Here is an 18,065-nt window from a genome sequence, read left to right on the forward strand (position 1 = left end):
TTTCTTTACTATTTGGACTCCATTCTTTTAAAGAACCAGAAATCGTAGGTGAAACCCAATAAACAAAACATTAACCTCTGAACAGGTCAAATCCCAGTTTTCTGCTGTTAGTTAAAAATCACAAACATGTGTAGGCATTTGGCATGGGGTTTGTGGTCTCCAGTGTTTCACCTCCTCCTTCCCTCCCCCTACACCCAGTGAATTGATGTTAAGTCAGATATTGGTGACTAATGTACAGTATCTCTTTCTAAAAATGTGTTCTCTTCATGAATTCATTAGCCCGTACACAAATGTAAACCTGGACTAATACTAGTATAGTGCACTGATTTTTTTCATGGAGTTACTCGCCCATAAGTTTGTCTGTCAGGGGGAGGGGAGCTGCACGCACGTGTGTGTGTGTGTGTGTGTGCATGCTTATGCACATATATAAGAATGATTAAAAATACATGTTACTATGTCTTTCCTTCACTATTACCAAAATCTTATTTTCCCATTGGGTCTGCAAACCTTAAAACATTGTCCTTGGACATGGAAAATTTCATTCTTTTAAGTTTCCTTCATTAACTCGTGGTGTGAACCCTGCGACAAAAGTACTTCCGGGGCAAACATAAATCCAAGCACATTTTGTTATATGTTAAGCCTGAAATTTACCACCTGGACACCTCCCTATTTTTAAGTGGTAAAAGAGCAAGTTAGTAATGTAGATCACAAACCACTGAACATGGATAGTAACATCAGGGAATACAATCATCAGGGAACAAGCAAGAGTTTAAAATGAACTTGCTAGACTATGTACAGTAAGTAATATTGGTTTATAGGGTCTTTTAGTCTTGGACTTTTATGCTGAATTTGCACCGGCTCAGTCATAGTTACAGCAATTCAGTTCTTCTAAATATTCCTTGGATTTAAAAGCATCAAAAGGTAAGGGGATAGAAAGAATCACAAGAATTATATGATTTACCCATTTTAGGGATGTGCATGTCTTCCAGGAGGTGGTCAATACTCTTATTGTTCCTCATGGGCTAATTATATGAAAGTGATCGGTTCTATAGAGGTGGTAGCAAAGTTCCTTCCCTTCGAATTTCCCTGATGTTATCAGTTTGCCCAATCTCTTATTTTAACCTAAGGGGGGGGGGGTGTTGTTTCGTTTTTTTAAAAGCTAGTATGTCATGGCTTAATGGATCTGGGTCCCTTGAGTCATTATTAGAGCACTCAAGATATGCTTTAGAAAAATAACTGATCCATTAGCAGAGGTACAGACTCATGAGATAGTTTGTGCAACTCTGAAAAGGCAGGTGCCTCTGAAACCTTCTGATAAGGTGTGGTTCAGCCTCTGAAAATGTTTGCAAAGCCCTGGCTGAATTTAAAACAGCAGCTGACTTCCTGGGCATGTCCCATAACTCAGCAGCCTGTCCAAGTTGCTCAGTCCTGTCCATGCCAGCTGTAATTAATCCGTGCGCTGGGAATGGAGATCTTAGGGGTGATTGAAAAATGTAATGTAATGATTTAAAAAAAGCTGTTTTTAATACTGATGTACTGCCTAATGACCATCCCCTATTCTCTGTCTCCTGCAGCATCTCTGTCCTGGATTATCCATACTGTATTGTTCATGAGCTGCCTGAGCTCACAGCAGAAAGCCTGGTAAGGAGAGTGGAAATAATCCTTGTTACAGATGTTGCAGTAGGTCTGTATTTTGATGGAGCGGACGAAGGACTGTCTCTCTTCCCTCCCACCCTCATCCCTTCTAAAGTAAACTTTTTTTTCAGTATTTAAACTCCCCACCACCACCACCACCCATCCTTCTCTATCCCGGCTCCTGTTCTGCTGTTGGATTGGGGGATCTGGTGTGTCCTACAGTATAGTGCCTACTGGGCTTTTCCCAGCCAGACTTCCCTGCCAGGTTTTCTCTTGGTTTGGTACTAGCATTTTGTAAGACGCTGCTCAGAATAAGAGGGTAAAACAGCTGTTCCTTCCCTAAGGCTCTTAGTCTGAACATTTACAGACTGCCCCATCTACCTGGGTTTCGTACATACCATACTATTGATGAAGCGTTATGAGAGATTTGCAGTCACAGTCACTTCAGATATACCCTGAGGGGTCATTTAGGCTCCAAAGTTGATGGCCTTTAACCCTTGAAACACAGAAGGTGGCTTATTGGATAAAGGAATTGTGAACTCAGTGATGGGCGGGGAGGAAAGTGGAAGAATTTCTGGCGTTGAGGAGTAGAGCGGGTTTCTTTTCTTGAAGCTGCACCAGGTCAGCACTCCCTGCATCCTTGCTTTCCAAACCCTTTGGGGATTCAGTCAGTCACCTCGAATCTGCTCTGCATTGTCATAGTTAGCATTATCAGGGAAGAAAAAAAGCATTCTCTGGGCCGAAATATCACATTCTGCTTTTCAATGCCTCTGCTATGCAAACATCAGAGTACGTGAGCACCTAATAATAAACTCTCCCCCCTTAACATCTAATGAGTTTTAAATGCGTCCGGCAGGTATCATGGTCTGGAGGGCGGATAGGTAGCCACCTGGCTGAGCTGACTGAAGAACAGTACATCCTACATCTGTGTCGGATAGGTGACTTTTGAGGTCCTTTCCAACTCCGTTTCTGTGGTGCAAAAGCAAATGGCCACTGTTGGTATAGGACTCAAAGAGCTGAAGCTGTTGCTGCAGTGCAAAAAAAGGAAGACAAGGGAATAACAGTGTTCTCAAGCCTGTGCTGCACAGCCATTGCTCACGCTCAAGCATAAATTAAGAAGTTGGCAGATGGAGCTAAAATAATTACATGCTTCACCTAAAGTGCAGGTGAAAATGAAACAAAAGTCTGTATTGAATGGAAAACTGATATCATGAACAGTCCAACTTTTTAAAGAAAAAAATGAAGACTGCAAGAAATTAACAGCATTTAAGTGAAACTTTTTCACAACGGGCCAGATTTTGTGTGTGAATGGAGCCAGCCCTGAACGACCTCCGTTTCACTTTGTTTGGGTTATCAGTGACACCTAGTGGTGAAATCTTCTCACTCCTGCCGGCTTTGTTCATTTCCATTTGAAGTGCTGTGGAACGCTATGGAAATATTACAGGACTGTCCCTCCAGCCTCCCCGCCAGTGGCCAGGAATGTTATCCGGCCTGGATATGTGGAGATCCCAAACAACACAGCGTTTCATAGACATTAGGGCTGGAAGGGACCTCACAAGATCATCAGGTCCAGCCCCCCAGGCCAAGGGGCAGGAAGTCAGCTGGGGTCAAAGGATCCCAGCAGAACAAGCATCAAAATGTTTCTTGAAAGTATCTAGAGTCAGTGCTTGCACCACCTCCGGGGGGAGTTTGTTCCAGGGCCTGGGGACTCGGACAGTAAAGAGGTTTTTCCTTATGTCCAGCCTAAAACAGTCTTCGAGGAGTTTGTGAGTGGTGGACCTTGTCATCCCTTGGGGTGCCCTGGTGAACAGATGTTCCCCCAGATCCTGATGCACACCCCTTAGTCTTGTGTACTTGGCTGTCACCAAGTCACCTCTGAGCCTGCGTTTCTCTGGGTGCACGAGTCCCAGGTCCCTCAGCCTTTCCTCATAAGGCCTGTTCTGCTGCCCCCTGATCATGCGCATGGCTCTCTTCTTTCAAGCTTCTCCGCATCCTTTCTGAATTGTGGGGCCCAGAACTGGATGCAGTACTCCAGCTGTAGCCTCACCAAGGCTGAGTACAGCGGGAGAACAACTTCCTGGGTCTTGTTTGAGATGCGTCAGTAGATGCAAGCCAGAGCTTTGTTTTGCTTTGCCGGCTGCAGTATCACGTTTGTGGCTCATGTTCATCTCGTGGTCAGTCATGACCCCCAAGTTTATTGCCTTGGAATTCAAGGTCTTTTGGCACTCAGTCACAAACTCAGCCCACTGGACCAAACCATTTCCTGCAGCTATTCCAATACTTTACCATCAGTAGTTAACTGCTGGACACCGCCTGTCAACAGTTGTAGTGATATATAGTCAGGTGCAGATGAAGGGACATGTTTGAGCTGTGGTTACAGATGCAGACTATTTTCAGGGATCTCCCTCCCTTCTCCACTCCCCACCCCTGAAAACTTACAGCTCCAATATCGACAATATATAATTAAAGTTGATGTCCGTGGGGCAGACAGAGCACAATCTCCATGTCTGGTAAGATGACCAACTTTAGAAAAGGAGATGAGATAAAAAGGGCCTAAAGAATAACATTAGATGCTATGAAGAAAGTCAGCAATAACCTCTCAGAATGTATCTATAATGTTGAGAGGAAGGGAATTTGGAAGACAGCAACTAAACCATTTCTAGTTCATGGGAAGTTTTTGAGAGACTAAGCCACGTAAGTCCCTTCAAAAGTCAGAAATCTAACTAGTGAAGTCAATAAGTAGTAGCATAAGTTACAGCAGTTGTTAAGGAGGATGGACTTCAAAGGGCAAATAAGTAATGCTAAACAAAGAAAAAGAGATTCTTTAAGCATTTCAGAAGCAGAGGATTCGCTGGATCAATGAAGTTAAAGGGAGTGGATGCAGAAAGATAAGGATGTTGCTAAAAAGCTAATTGATTTCCTTGCATGGGTTTTCACTCCTGAGGATGCTGGGGAAAATACAGTTCTGGACCTTCTCTTTTCTGGCAATAACGATGAGGTACCCTCTTTGCCAAAAGAAGCAGTGCTGATTGAAATGCAGCGTGTCACCTGGCCATCCAAGAGTCTGAAGGAGCTTGACTGTGAAGTAGATGAGCTGCAAACAATGATGTCTAAGCTTTCCTTTAAAAAACAAAAGCCATTATTATAAAAGACTTGGCAAATCTTTACTGAGACTTTTTAAAGATCCTAGTGGCAATCTGAGAAAAGAGCGCACCTAGCAAATGCATTAAATCAATCGTTTAAAAACAGAATAGCAAAAGCCCTGAAAGGCCATGAACTGACAGGGTCTTATTAGCATGGATTCAGGAAAGGTAAAGTCATGTGTCATTAATTTCATATTATGTTTTGCCATGAATATGTATGTAATGTATTGGAAGAAGAAGAGCCAGTGGATAGAACTTTTACAATCACTTCTCCTATGCCTGAGGAAGGTGCTTGTGCCTGAAAGCTTGCAATTAGAAACATTTTTTTTTTTTTTGCAAAAATCTGGTTGATCTAATACGAGATATTACCTCTACCACAAGTGCTGATTCCTTTTGCCTCTAGACCAATACAGCTACAACCTGGATACCTGACAGAGGACACGCAGTTACTTCAGTTAATCAGGACCAGGAAGGATTGTGAGCACCTTTAGAGACCTAATCAAGGCAAATCCACAACATGATGGCAAACTGAAAACCAAAGATTGACAAGTACACATCAATACATATAGGAAGGAAACTTTTTTAAGCTACTCAAGCACTCATGTGCTTTACAGAGCTCTAAATTAACTGGATCAAAGAAACAGACCTGAACCTTCTCTTCGATGTGCAGCTGCATTTGAGGGGGAAAAAAAAAAAAAAAGCAAGTGAGATGTTTAAGATGTAGAAGGACTGTGGTAGGAAATAAAACTGAAGATCTAATTTTGTTACGTCAATGAATGGTGTAGCCTCGATACAATACTCCAGCATCATCCAGAGTACTGTAGATGGAACTGGTCATCCCATCTCGGAAACATAATGCGGAATTGGAGAAGGTGCGGAAAATAGTGGTGAGACACCAGAGGCCGGGCAAACCCCTTGTATGGAGAGAGATTGAAATGCCTGGGATTGTTACTTTTAGAAAGAAGATTGAATGAGGGAGTGTAATAAAAGTGCACAAAATGACAAATGGTCTAGAGAGAGATTGTGGACTTTTTCTTACTATCTCATACTGTAAAAACAAGGAGCCATTCAGTGAAATTTAAGAAGTGGAGAAACTCAAAGGGCAAATGTGCTAGTAAAGTCTTTGGAATAGCTGGCAGGTGTGGGGTGATCCTGTGCTCCTTTTTCATGGCATCTAGTCGTGCTACATAGTTGCACTAGAACACCTTCCTACTTAACCAAGTTTCAGTATTTGTTTCCTTTTTCTGAATTTTATTGACTTAGCTCCATGACTGAGCTGGATGGCAGATATTATACTCAACAACAAATCTCTCATTCTAAGTTAAACCTAAAGCCATTTTTTCCCTTCCTCTAAGTATGGGCATAAACTACCTGGATATTTTTTCTGTCACTTCATAGATTTCATAGACATTGGGGGCTGGAAGGGAGCTCATGAGAGCATCGAGTACAGCCCCTCCTGCCATAGGCAGGAAGTCAGCTGGGATCAAGTGATCCCAGCAAGAAAGATATCCAGATGTTTTTTGAAATAGTTGCAGATCTCTCTCTCCTCCTTCTCCACCCCACAGGGTTCTTACAATGGCTTCTTCTCTGCGAGACAGTGGAGTTAAAATGAGAGAGAGACAGCATTCATGATAGCTTTTAAAAAGTAAAAATAAAAGTAGGAAAAATTCTTCTTCTATAAATACTCTTTGTCACGAAAGCTTGCTAAGAAGAATTTTTCCAACTATTTAGTTGGCCAAATAAAAGAGCTCAGATTTACCCAAAGAACGTCGTCTGCTTGTGTCCTTAGACCAACATGGCTATGACCTACAGCCCTGTAATAAAACTAGGACACCTTCCTTTTCATTCCTTTCAGCAAGTAAGCATGTTCCAATGTTTCTTACGGGGATAAGTTTTATTTATATACTTATTATATTTGTACGCCACCCTTCCCAAAAAAGGGCTTAGGGCAGCTTACTCTGTGGGTGTGGGTGGGTGCGTCAGGGTGGGGGGTGCAGTACTGTTTCACTATGCATGTAGCAGCAAGTGTTCTCGTTCAGCGATGCCCTGATTTGAGAAGGTCAATGACAGGGTTATTTAGTAGTAATTTCATGTTTCCTGGCTGACTTACCAGTTCTACGATGTCCTGCGAGAGCAAAAATTAATCCTGCAGAGGATAGAATACATGCAAATATATGATACATCTCCATCCCATTTCCATGGATGGTGTCTCCATAGAAAGATGTGACAACTCAGACTTCTGAAAAAATGGCAGCTTTTGCAGGAACAGTTCTCTAACTTTTTGGATCATTATTGTTAAAAATAATTATTTTTAAGGGATAAAAGCCTACAAATGAAATGTTACAGTGGTGTGGGTCAGTTGGGGGGGGGGTCTCCCCTCTTCTTGAGCAAACAGACAGAAGGCAGGGTCCTCTAGGGATCCCATAAAAGATAGGAAGTAGTGAGGTTGGAGTGTCGTCAGAAAGGGAATGTGGGACTCGCTATTTTGGTCTCTTGTGAAAACAGAGAAAAGAGCAGGGCTGAACCTTGCTTAATCTTTCATCATTAGAGGAATTGGAGAGAGCAGGAGTATGTTTTGCAGTGCAATTCCCAGGGGAAGTGCCCATTGCCTATTGGATAACAGCTCCTTCTGCAAGCGAGATGCAAAGACTTGCTTGTTCTACACTGTACCACTGAAAATAAGAATGATGAAAAGCAATCCACCTGGCTGTTGAATGGCTAATCATTTTAGAGTTCGTTATTTGGGGGAGGTTCTAGTTTGTTCATTTTTAATCTGTTTGATTGAGAACTTGAAAGAGTTTACAGGGCATGAAAAAGGAAAAACATAGAGATCTTTAGAAGATACCATCTAGTACTATGCACTGTAATGAAAGAATACCAGTACTTTGCGAGCAAGGTCACTCCTTGAGACCAATTCATTGGCCTAGGTAGAAACACACTAGTTGATTTGATCCATGGGTTACCACTAAAACCTAGTCTTTACTAGAGAAGGTTTGCCTCTACACCTTTAAGCAGTGAAGCTGTCATGAAGACCCTTCTTTTGTTGGCAAAAAAGTGATTTTTTCCTGGCATGGTGTTTAACAGTTGAAATAAGTTATCCTGGCTCAAAGCACTTTCTTGCCTGTGTACAATATGAGTAATGCCAGCACAGTAATTAGCAGCGAGTGTGGCACTTTGTTTGTTTTTTGAAGACCTCATTAACACTGTTCTGCCTGTTCAAGTTTCCTGTGTAGACCTAGGCTAGCTCAGATTATGAGTTTTGACAGAAACTGTTCCCTTGTGTATCATCTTTCCATCACTGCTCAAAGCTTGCCCTCATGAGAGTGCCTAGAAGCTGGGGCTGATGACAGATTTCAGAGTATTGTGGGTTCCTAAGTGTTTCTGTCAATATAACTTGCTCAACAATGCAAATGTAAATGGCTTTATACATTTACTGATGCTCATTTCTGATATCCCGCAGCAGATCGTTTATTAAGCACCAAACCAAGTGCTCAGCAGGGTACAAACAGAGAGCAATGGTCCATGCCCTGGGGAGCTTATCTCACCCAAACTGTACATGAGGAAGATGGATGAGAGAGAAGCTAATGTCATAGGGGATATTTCTGTATGAAGTTTGGAGTAGCTTTAGTCAGCTTTAAATGTTTCACATAGGTATTACTGGGGGGGAAAAAAGGCCTGAGAGGATGGATGGGAGCTTCAGCAAAGAAATCCATAGAATATCAAGAATTGCAACCCCAGTCAGGTTGACTCTGCCTGTCTTTTTGTGACAATAGACAACTTTTAAGATCCATAAAATTTCTGTTTGTGGTTCCTTCAGGCAGAATCTTAAAAATGAAAGTACAATCTCCCTGCATGGTTTGAAATCCAGTAGAGCTTCTCAGATGTGGGTTTTGCCCTTGTATTCTCAGCCAAAAATGTCTTCTCTTCCTTGGTCAAGAAGCATGCTGCACATGGGTTGGTTGCTGTGCAGTTACCCCTTGCTCCAGAACCGACTGTTTCAGTGTTACTGTTTTCTGAGTACCGGTATTGTTGGAAATCTTTTGGGATGAAAGTCAGTATAAAATATGGTGGTCCTCTAACCCAATGTGAACATGTTTTATAGCTATTCCACCTGGAGGGGAAAGGGAAGCTGCCTACACAGATAGGAGTTGGTGGGTGCCTACCTGAAATGTTGGTTCTGTGCAGTCCATGGTCAGATCTAATAAATCTGTACTGAATCTTTGTGTGGCATGAAACGTCCTCTTACCATAGCCCATGCTGTTGTTCGTCATCCTTTTGTTACAATTCTATGTTAGTTATCTGCAAAAGACCCTCTACACTTGTGGTGAGGCAAACATTGATACATATAAGTAATAAAATGGATTCTATAAATAACAGTTGTTATCAGGCTGTAATTCAGTGTCTATGAAATGTATATACAATGAATGTGAATCGACAGCGTATCGCTCTCTTGGTGGAATAGCACTCGCCTGCTTGCTTTTGTCTCTCTCCTTTCTCTTCAGCATGTGCACCAAATGCATCTTAAATGTCATCAGCAGGATTTTCAGAGTGGCTTCCCAGAATCTGTCAGCTTGTCAACAGAGTGTTTCTTCTCCCAGATGAAGGAGCTATAGTGTCCAATACCAGTACTCCTACAAATGCCACCATAAATGTTACCTCTAGGAATAGTGCGTTGAACTTCTCCCTGTGTCTGTTGGCAGGAAACTGGAGATAACAACCAGTTCTGCTGGAGAAACCTGTTTTCCTGCATTAATCTGCTGAGGATCCTCAACAAGTTGACCAAGTGGAAACATTCTAGGACAATGGTGAGTTGGTGCATGGTGGTTTGAGCCGTCTCTCTCAGAAATCCTATTGTGAGTTTACTAGCATTTTGATGGGACATATTGGTTATTAGGTTATATCTGCTCGTTCTTTTTGTAGCAAAGACAGCCTTCTGTGTCCAAGAGTTGTTTGGTATTAAGTGAGGATAAAGTTGTTTTTCTCCCCAGATCTTGTCCTTGGCAAGAAAATGTTTAGGGTATATCATAGAACCAGATGGAGGTAATCTAATCCAACCCACTGCTTGAGACAGGATTGTCCCTATTCAAGCCATCCCCTACAAATCCTTGTCTAACCTATTCCTAAAACTACATAAATAACCCTGTCACGCAATTATAAGTCATATCACCCAGAGATACCAAAAGCACCCTAACCTGCCACAGGTAAAGCGGGTGGATGAGGGTTGTCAGTGACCTACCACTGCAAGTGTTGTTTGAGAGATCCAAAGAAGAGGGCTGTGCTTCATGCTACAAAAAAAAGGGCGCACACGCGCACACACACACACACACATGCACGCACACACGCACGCATATGACCAAGGGGTAAAATTCCTTCCTGATCCCAAATGTGGTTTGACCCTGAGTGGAGGGGCTAGATCATCTAAGCAAGAACCTGCAGGGTTTAGTCCCAGCAGGAGCATTGCACACCCTAGTCAGCATCACCAGCCTTAGCTGATACCAACACTCAATTCTTCTGAGGTAGGTGGATAAAAACCACGACACCTGTAGCAACAGGAGGAGGAAATTCCTTCCTGGCCCCATGTGGCAACCAGCAAAGCCCAGAAGCATGAGAAAACCAAACATGCTCCATTCTGCTTTGCAGCCTGAGGACAGCAAGCATAATGACACTCATTGCACCCTCTTGCTTGACTCCCCTTTCTGTATCCCCTCCATAAGCATATCCCAGCTCCCTTTGATCTTCTTTCATGAGCAGCCTAGTTGTAGAGCTCTGTGTTGTTCTCTGGCCCGCTCCTATATCCACCTGTTCTAGGTTACAGAGCTCAGCAATCCATCCCAGGGGTGGGCTCCTGGGCTTCTAGTTGTTGCTCCTTGCTCACAATACAACACAGGGCTATGAAGAGAAACTCATGCAAGTTCTTAGCAAGCAAGCTTTGATACAGGCAGTGGCATAATCATGTTAGCGTAGTTGTCCACTCTGGCTAATTAACTTTGTCCCTATGGGTTTATTACTTGCTCACCTCTCCCTTCTTCCTTGTCTTTTGTATTCAAATCACTCTCTTCAGTACATGCTCTGTGCAATCCTTTCATAGTACCTGGTAAAATGAGGTCAGGCTCACAAAAGCTCAGGCTGTACTTCTCTGATTGAGTCTGTAAGCGCCCCTGCCACTTGTACTGCTTTGGTTATCCAAGCTATCTTATTCAGAGTGACATAACCCTCCCTGATGCTTTGCAGCTATGTCCTTAAGTCAGCTACAATAACGTGTATGCAAGAAACTGGGAGATGGTGCTTAAACGTGTGTGCTTGGCTCTGTTTAGAAGGGAAAGGACAGAGAGAAGCAACCACGTGGTAGGCAATGCAGTGAGCCGATAAAATAAGACCAGCAGACTGGGGGCACTGTAATCTAAACCTGCTGAGCTCTGCTCCCATCTTGCCCCATCTCCCTTTCCTTGTTTTTGCCAGGGTGGTGATCTACCACGGTGAACAAGCCTTCTGTTTCTGGGTTCTGTTCTGGCTGCCTGCACAATGGAGTCCTCTGAAGTTGCTCCTAATTTGTCTTCCTTCACGTTGGTTCATATTAAGATTCAGTCTACAAGTCTGCTCCCCAACATAAATCATCTTCTGCAGAACAATGAAGTCCATAATGCCCATTTTCTACCCCCACCTCTGCTCATGAGAACTGCCATTTACAGGGTCAGTTCACAGGTCCGGCATCCTGTGTCGCACAGGGGCAGAGAGCGGAGGCTGAAAGGGAGCATGAACAAGGTGTAGGACCAGGGTTTTTCTCCTACTGTTCCACTCATCTGCTGTACTTTACAGGGGAAAAAAATTGAATAGGGATGTTTTTTATACCACACTTGTCAGTAGGGCCTATGGGTGCCTAACTGTTTTAGAAGGTACTGGAACCAGTCATGTTGGTTTGTTGGTCGATAGATGCTGGTGGTTTTTAAATCGGCCCCAATCCTAAAACGAGCTCTGAAGGTGAAGCAGGCCATGATGCAGCTGTATGTCCTGAAGCTGCTGAAGATCCAAACCAAATACCTGGGACGCCAATGGAGAAAGAGCAACATGAAAACCATGTCTGCCATTTATCAGAAAGTGCGACACCGCATGAACGATGACTGGGCTTATGGCAATGGTAAGTACTGGCAGGCAGGCACTTCCTTGCTTGCAGCCAATGCATGTGTCATTTGTCACCTTCTGCCTCATCTGCAAATCGGGCTTTACCAACCTGGTCTTGCAAAGACCTGCACTAGCAATTGGCTGATCCAGTAGGAACTATAGGATCAGAATTTCAGTGCCAGCTCAACCGGTACAACATTGTCTACTGTTAAGATCATTTTAGACATTAAGCAACCAAGCTCTGCCTCAGAGTGCACCAAGTTTGCAGGAGTGAACTTGGCCAGGGTGCGAAAACCTGAGTTAGCCCCTGCAGGTCCTTTCTGTGAAATAAAGGCAGTTATAAGCTAACTGTACACACTTCATGGGCTGTGTTTTGGCCTGGGGTCTGCCTGCCTGTCACTGTTGTGATGCAGTTTGTCCGTATTTTCTGAAATAGGACAGACAACACAACACCACAGTGTGACTATCACAAACAAAAGTGATGCAGTTGGCTACAAATTCTGTATACTTAGGATATTTTCGGTGAGCACATTAACCTGAATCCCAGGCCCCGCTAAAGGGGTAGGAGCATTGTTGCCTTGAATAATGTACTTGGCCTAAAAGCTTAAATGGTACCCATTGTGCTTAAATTTCCTAATGAGGATTAAGTCAAGCATCAGATAGTGCTTGCAGCATCAAGGAATATGTATTAATGGGTCACTATCAAGAAATGTAGGCTTAATATTTTAGACTTTGTTGTTGGAGATATTGGTGATTTAAACATTTAGGGTATTTAATTTCAGTTTAAATGGGTTTATATTAAAGCCTTCCTGCTGCACTTCTGAGAACCATATAATAAGTATTGCATTAATTCAGAAGGAAAAAACCCCTCATTAATCTAATTTCACTGTAGAGCTCAATAAAATCCCAAATGTAAAGACTACAAAAGTTACCTTTTTATTTTAATGCTTCTCTCAACTGATTTACCATGACATAGTCTTTTCTCCACTTGCTTATTGCTTTTTAAAGTGAATAAAGACAGGAGCTGGAAGTATTTCTGATGCAGAGTACATGCAGCTATTGCATGCATTTCATTTTTGGCTGTGTTGGGAAACCTGGACAATGTAGGTACGCCCACTGCTCAAAGATAGCAACAGCAGAACACCATGCTGTTATTGTTTGCAGCCAAGGTGCCTGTTGAAGGCAGAAGCCTGCCCACCTCGCCCAGTCGGTGGAAGAGCTGACTAATAGCTGCAGCACATAGTTACAAACTAAATTATATCATGATGTAGTTTAGTTTGCAACCTTGCAAACTTATTTAAAACCCCCAGAACTGCTGCACGTGTACAGTGTGATGCCGTTAAGCCACCCAAGGTAATGTGTTAGTCACTGTACCTGGTAATGGTGTCACGTGTACAAGCGCCCTGAGATGTGAGTTTAAGCCTTGCTCCACACTTGTGTGAAAAGCAGCCTTCTGTTGACCCAGGTGTGATGGCAGGGTGAGTCAAGGTGGCAAGATGTGATGCTAGCCATATTGATCCTTCTTGTGCCATTAGCTGATGTGCCTTAACCATGTTGACTTGGATCAGGTGGGCCACTGATTCTGCTCGTGCCCCCTTTGGACAAAAACATCCTCTTCTCCCTCTCTATTTTGCTCCCATCTTTCAGCCTGGTTTACACTTCTAAGACTGTAATGGGAAATGGCATTTTGCCAGTTCCAGATTCCCCCAGGGACGGAGATTTAAGCATCAGCATTATGTGATACTTGATTGCATGGTTCACTACTTAGCAGACATTGCATCCTGATCTAGACAGTCTGTCAGTCTACTGTATAAGTGCTCCAGCTTTCAGACAAGACCTGGAAATGTTTTCCCATGAGAAGGTTTATTTTTGTCCTCTGTATACAGTCTGAGATCCTACTGAACTCGTTAAATCTGGTTTTTCCTCCTAAAAAGCTATTGAGATGATTTTTTTTTTGTTCAAGGAATCCTCTGTACCATGGAGAATGAGTATTTCTTATAGAACAGAACACCAGGAAATTTGAGTGATGTTGTCTAGAAACATTACGTGGTTGAAATATCGTGGCTATTAGCCAGCTATTAATTGCACAACATTGTCTGAAGTTAAATTTGCCTAATATTTCTCATTAAGAGACCTTGTTTTCATTGACTTATAAACTTTCTGTAATCAGACATGTAAAATCTCTCATTTTCTATCTTTTAGTAAGAACGGTGAGGTTGTTTTGAAAAGTAGTCAGTGTTATATGATATCAGAATGCATACACAGAAGGGGTATGAGTTAAGATTGTCCAGGAAACTTTACTTCTGGTTTAACTTTAATGCTTAGTTTTTTAGTGCTTTATAATTGTAGCATTATACTTCATAGAAAAGAACCTCTAATGTATGCATGAACTGGTTTGGAAGAAACTCTTGTAGTCACTGCTGTGAATTTGACCAGCTCAGCCATATCGCTTTATCCTGAGGTCACAACCCTCTATTTCTTCTAAACCTTATCCCATGTCAGAGAGGGAGAATGATTTTCTCGTATTTGTGTGTGCAGATATTGATGCCAGACCGTGGGATTTCCAAGCTGAAGAATGCACGCTAAGAGCCAACATCGAAGCCTTCAATAACCGCAGATACGATAAACCACAGGACTCTGAGTTTGTGCCTGTGGACAACTGCTTGCAGAGTGTGCTTGGACAGCGGTTGGAGCTCCCTGAGGATTTCCATTACTCCTATGAACTGTGGCTAGAGAGAGAGGTGTTTTCTCAGCCTATCCGCTGGGAAGAGTTGCTACACTATCAGTGATAAGAGAATTACCCAAACTAAATGCTGTCTCCATAAGGATACAAGGTGCTACTATCTGGGAAAGAAGACCCCAGTTATGACTGGGGGTCCTTAAGTCTGGGGGCAGAACTTGCTAACAAGAAAGTTGCTTTTTTTATTTATCCAGACCCCCACCTCCCCTCCTCCTGGACACACACGTGGTATCTTAAAACTTTTAGGGACCTTCCCATCCCTTCACTTGCACCTTTTAAAAACCATCAATATAAATGGACCTGCACAGATCAGGTTCTGATGTCACACCAGTTACAATTTAGAGTAATAACAGTGATTGTATTGGTGTTCACTCCAGATTTACACAGGTATAACAGAGATCAGAATCAGGCTTGAGTGACTTGGCTTCTTCTGAGCTTGGTTCACGTGTATAAGTCAGCTGTGTAAGTAGCTTCCCTGTGGAAGGTTTGTCTTGCCCGGTTGCCCTATGTAGTGCTGAATGGTTTCACTTGCTCGTCTTGCCATCAATACGTAGATTAGACACCCTGGTTACTAATGCCTCTAAAGATCAAAAGTAAATAGTAACCAACACTATGTGATGACCTCAGTAGAGGCTCATGGATAACTGAACTCTGGAGGTGGAACCGCAGTGCTGCTACTTGTGTTGTACAACCCATTCTGTGAAAACTTCTGTTTCCAGAACTGCCAATCTTGCCAGATTCACCAGGCCTGTTACTTCCATACTTTTCTTCATGACTATTCTTTTATCTATCACTGCATTCACTTAACTTTTTGTAATAAAGTTAAATGAATATTAACTATAGCTGCCTGACTACAATATGTGAGCTATAAAAGAGCTAAGAGTGCCTGGGACCCTTTCTACTTTATATATGAGTGAGCCCAGATTGAAATTACCATTTTAGACACTAAGACTTGCCATGTAAAGCATTCTTTTTCTCATCTATCATGGGTATCCAGTTAATTTTCCAGGATTTTTCTTTCTTCCAGTACCTTGCAAGAAAGAAACCACATCAGGGCTATTTACTGGAAGGCAATTACTGCAATCCATTAGATTACCAGTTTGTTGTTTTTTTCCATTTTTGGCCATGAAGGTGACAGTAAATACAATGTCTTGCCAAAAGTGACCCTTTTGACTTGTGAAACAAGATTTTCTTTTGTTGTGGTGTTTTGGGAGAGCTGGTCTTTGTGCTCTATCCTAAAGGTGGTAAGTGGATGGGATAGCATTTCATTGTCAAGATGAAGCAGAGTATCAGACTTTGCAGCCTATAAGTTTCAAAAGGAAGCTCAGTCTTCATGCATTATACATGATTTCCTCTGCTTGGACAGCTCATGGTTTCATAGGCTAAAATCTTCAGGCAGATTCTACCTCAGCTTAAACCTGTGTTACAGTCTTCCCTCAGCCTGTTATAACCATGCATTTGGGAGTGAAATCTTTGTCCAGTATATTTAAAGTTAATGGCCACACTACTGAATGAGTTGGACACTTGGCCTAGGCTTGTAAAATCCTTGGCATTTCAATAAAAGTTTCACACAAGGGCCACAAGAGGAGCTTTATAAAAGCAATGAAGTTGTCATAGCAGCAGTGCCTGGACACTGAGCTTACTCTACAGAGCCCCTAAGTACTGGACAGCAAAGGTCTTAGGTTTAATCTTTCTGACAACAGTTTTGTCAAAGAAGCAAGGCATGCACCTGTGTATTTCAGGCAAAACTTCTTATAAATTAGGCTGTAATGCTAGCTGCATTTCAAGAACACAAGCAATAAGACCACACGTAGTATGACGGCATGTCTGTTCACTGCTATGGAATTAGCCTAAGAATGTTTCTTAGTATGATTTGAATAAGGCACTTTTCCAAGATGGCAGTAGTAAATCTGTTCACTTCTTAAGCACATTTTGTGTCCAAAAATAAAGTGAGTGACTTTTAAAGTGTGTGCATTTCCTTAAAGTGTTAGAAGAAAAATGGCAAATGTTTTTGTGAAAATGCAAGGTTTGTTCAGTCCTACCTGCAGCCAGCCTTCTCTTCTCTTTCTGCCTCCGATCTTTCAGTATTGGAGGGGCTTTCTGGTGCAGCCTGAGAGGTTGGACATTTTGTTCTGATGTTTCTAGGGAGGCCTAATCAAACAGAGGAGCAGAGAGAGAATTACTTGATATATAGTGTCCCTCCGGTGTTTGTACATGTGCCTCAAAATTAGGAGTGAGAGTGAATAACTTCCATATGAATAACTGAGCTAAGCGAGTTGTAGAGAAAAGTGCTAGGGACAGAAGTTATACATAAACCAGTTTAAGTGATCAGAAACTGGTTTAAATGTGTTCAGGGCACACAAACGAGTTTCAGAATGGCTGAAACTGGTTGAAGATAAACCTGGTTGAATGTAGTATCACTTTTTTTTTTTTTTTTTCTGTTTTTTTGCACCGGTCCTGGAAGCACTGGAATACCAGGTCAATGCATGGAGTGGATGGAGCACGCTCCGATTCCATCACATTTAACTGATTTAGGTCAAACTGGTTTATGAAACATCTGTCCCAGATCCCTTCCTGGTTCAAGTTAAATCACAGCCCCCCAGCATCCCAGGATGCTTTGCAGCCCTGGGCTGGGCTTTGCTGTCTGCTGCAGAGAGCAGGGCTGGCCCCACCCCTCTGCTCCCTAGCCGGAGCTGTGAAGGCTGGCTGACAGGGGGTCAGGGTGGGAAACCAGGCTGGGAACCGCAGCTGGGTCTGCCGGCAGGGGGGTCCCTGCTGGAGTGAAGAGGGCAGGGGCATGGGCCAGCAGGCTCAGGTGGAGGGGGGGGAGGGAGGGGGTTAAACCCCCTCTCCCACCAGCACAGGACCCCAGCCAGGGTCTGCTTGGCAGGGGCACGGCAGCCCCTGGCAAGCTATTCCCCACTCACCACTAGACCAGAGCAGGCAGGGCATGGGGCAGGGGGTTGAGGGACTACCTCCCCCATTAAGCAAACCCTGGCTGGAGTCCAGGGCCTGGCTGGGGGTTTAAAACCCCTTACCTGGCTCAGTGCACTGGTCCTGGGGCAGGGTGTGACCACACCCCCTGCTCTCCACCCAAGCAGGGAGCAGAGCACAGGGGGGGCAACACCCTGAGAGGGACTGCTGCCCCCCCCCCCCGCCCTAGGCAAACTCTGGCCCCAGGCCCCAGCTGGGTTTTGCCTGGGGGGTGCAGTCCCTCTCAGGCTCTTGCCTCTACTTCCCGAACCCTGCTTCCCACTCGAGCAGAGAGCAGGAGACGTAGCCATGCCCCAGCCCAGGACCAGCACACTAAGCTGGGGAAGAGGGTTTAAATCCCCTCTCTGGCCCCAGACCTCAGCTGGGGTTAGTTTGGGGAGGGCAGTCCCTCCCAGGCTTCCCTGCCACGCTCTCCACTCCAGCAGCAAGCAGGA

At 43.5% G+C, this 18,065-nt stretch overlaps 1 protein-coding gene across 4 annotated transcripts in view; it reads left to right on the plus strand.

Annotated features, from left to right (window-relative positions):
* Positions 1-16,602, plus strand: part of STRIP2 (striatin interacting protein 2) — a 41,395-nt gene extending 24,793 nt beyond the window's left edge. For all 4 annotated transcript variants that reach the window (XM_090041486.1, XM_090041487.1, XM_090041488.1 and 1 more), the window contains 4 exons: positions 1,575-1,641; positions 9,479-9,583; positions 11,709-11,913; positions 14,436-16,602. In XM_090041486.1, the coding sequence (XP_089897612.1) occupies positions 1,575-1,641; positions 9,479-9,583; positions 11,709-11,913; positions 14,436-14,686 (628 nt within the window). In that variant the 3' untranslated portion in view covers positions 14,687-16,602. The remainder of the gene's footprint in view (positions 1-1,574; positions 1,642-9,478; positions 9,584-11,708; positions 11,914-14,435) is intronic.
* The last annotated feature ends 1,463 nt before the right edge of the window (positions 16,603-18,065 follow it).

This window comes from Crocodylus siamensis, chromosome 4, assembly GCF_052110815.1.
Source record: "Crocodylus siamensis isolate JL-2025a chromosome 4, ASM5211081v1, whole genome shotgun sequence".
Lineage (NCBI taxonomy): Eukaryota > Metazoa > Chordata > Crocodylia > Crocodylidae > Crocodylus > Crocodylus siamensis.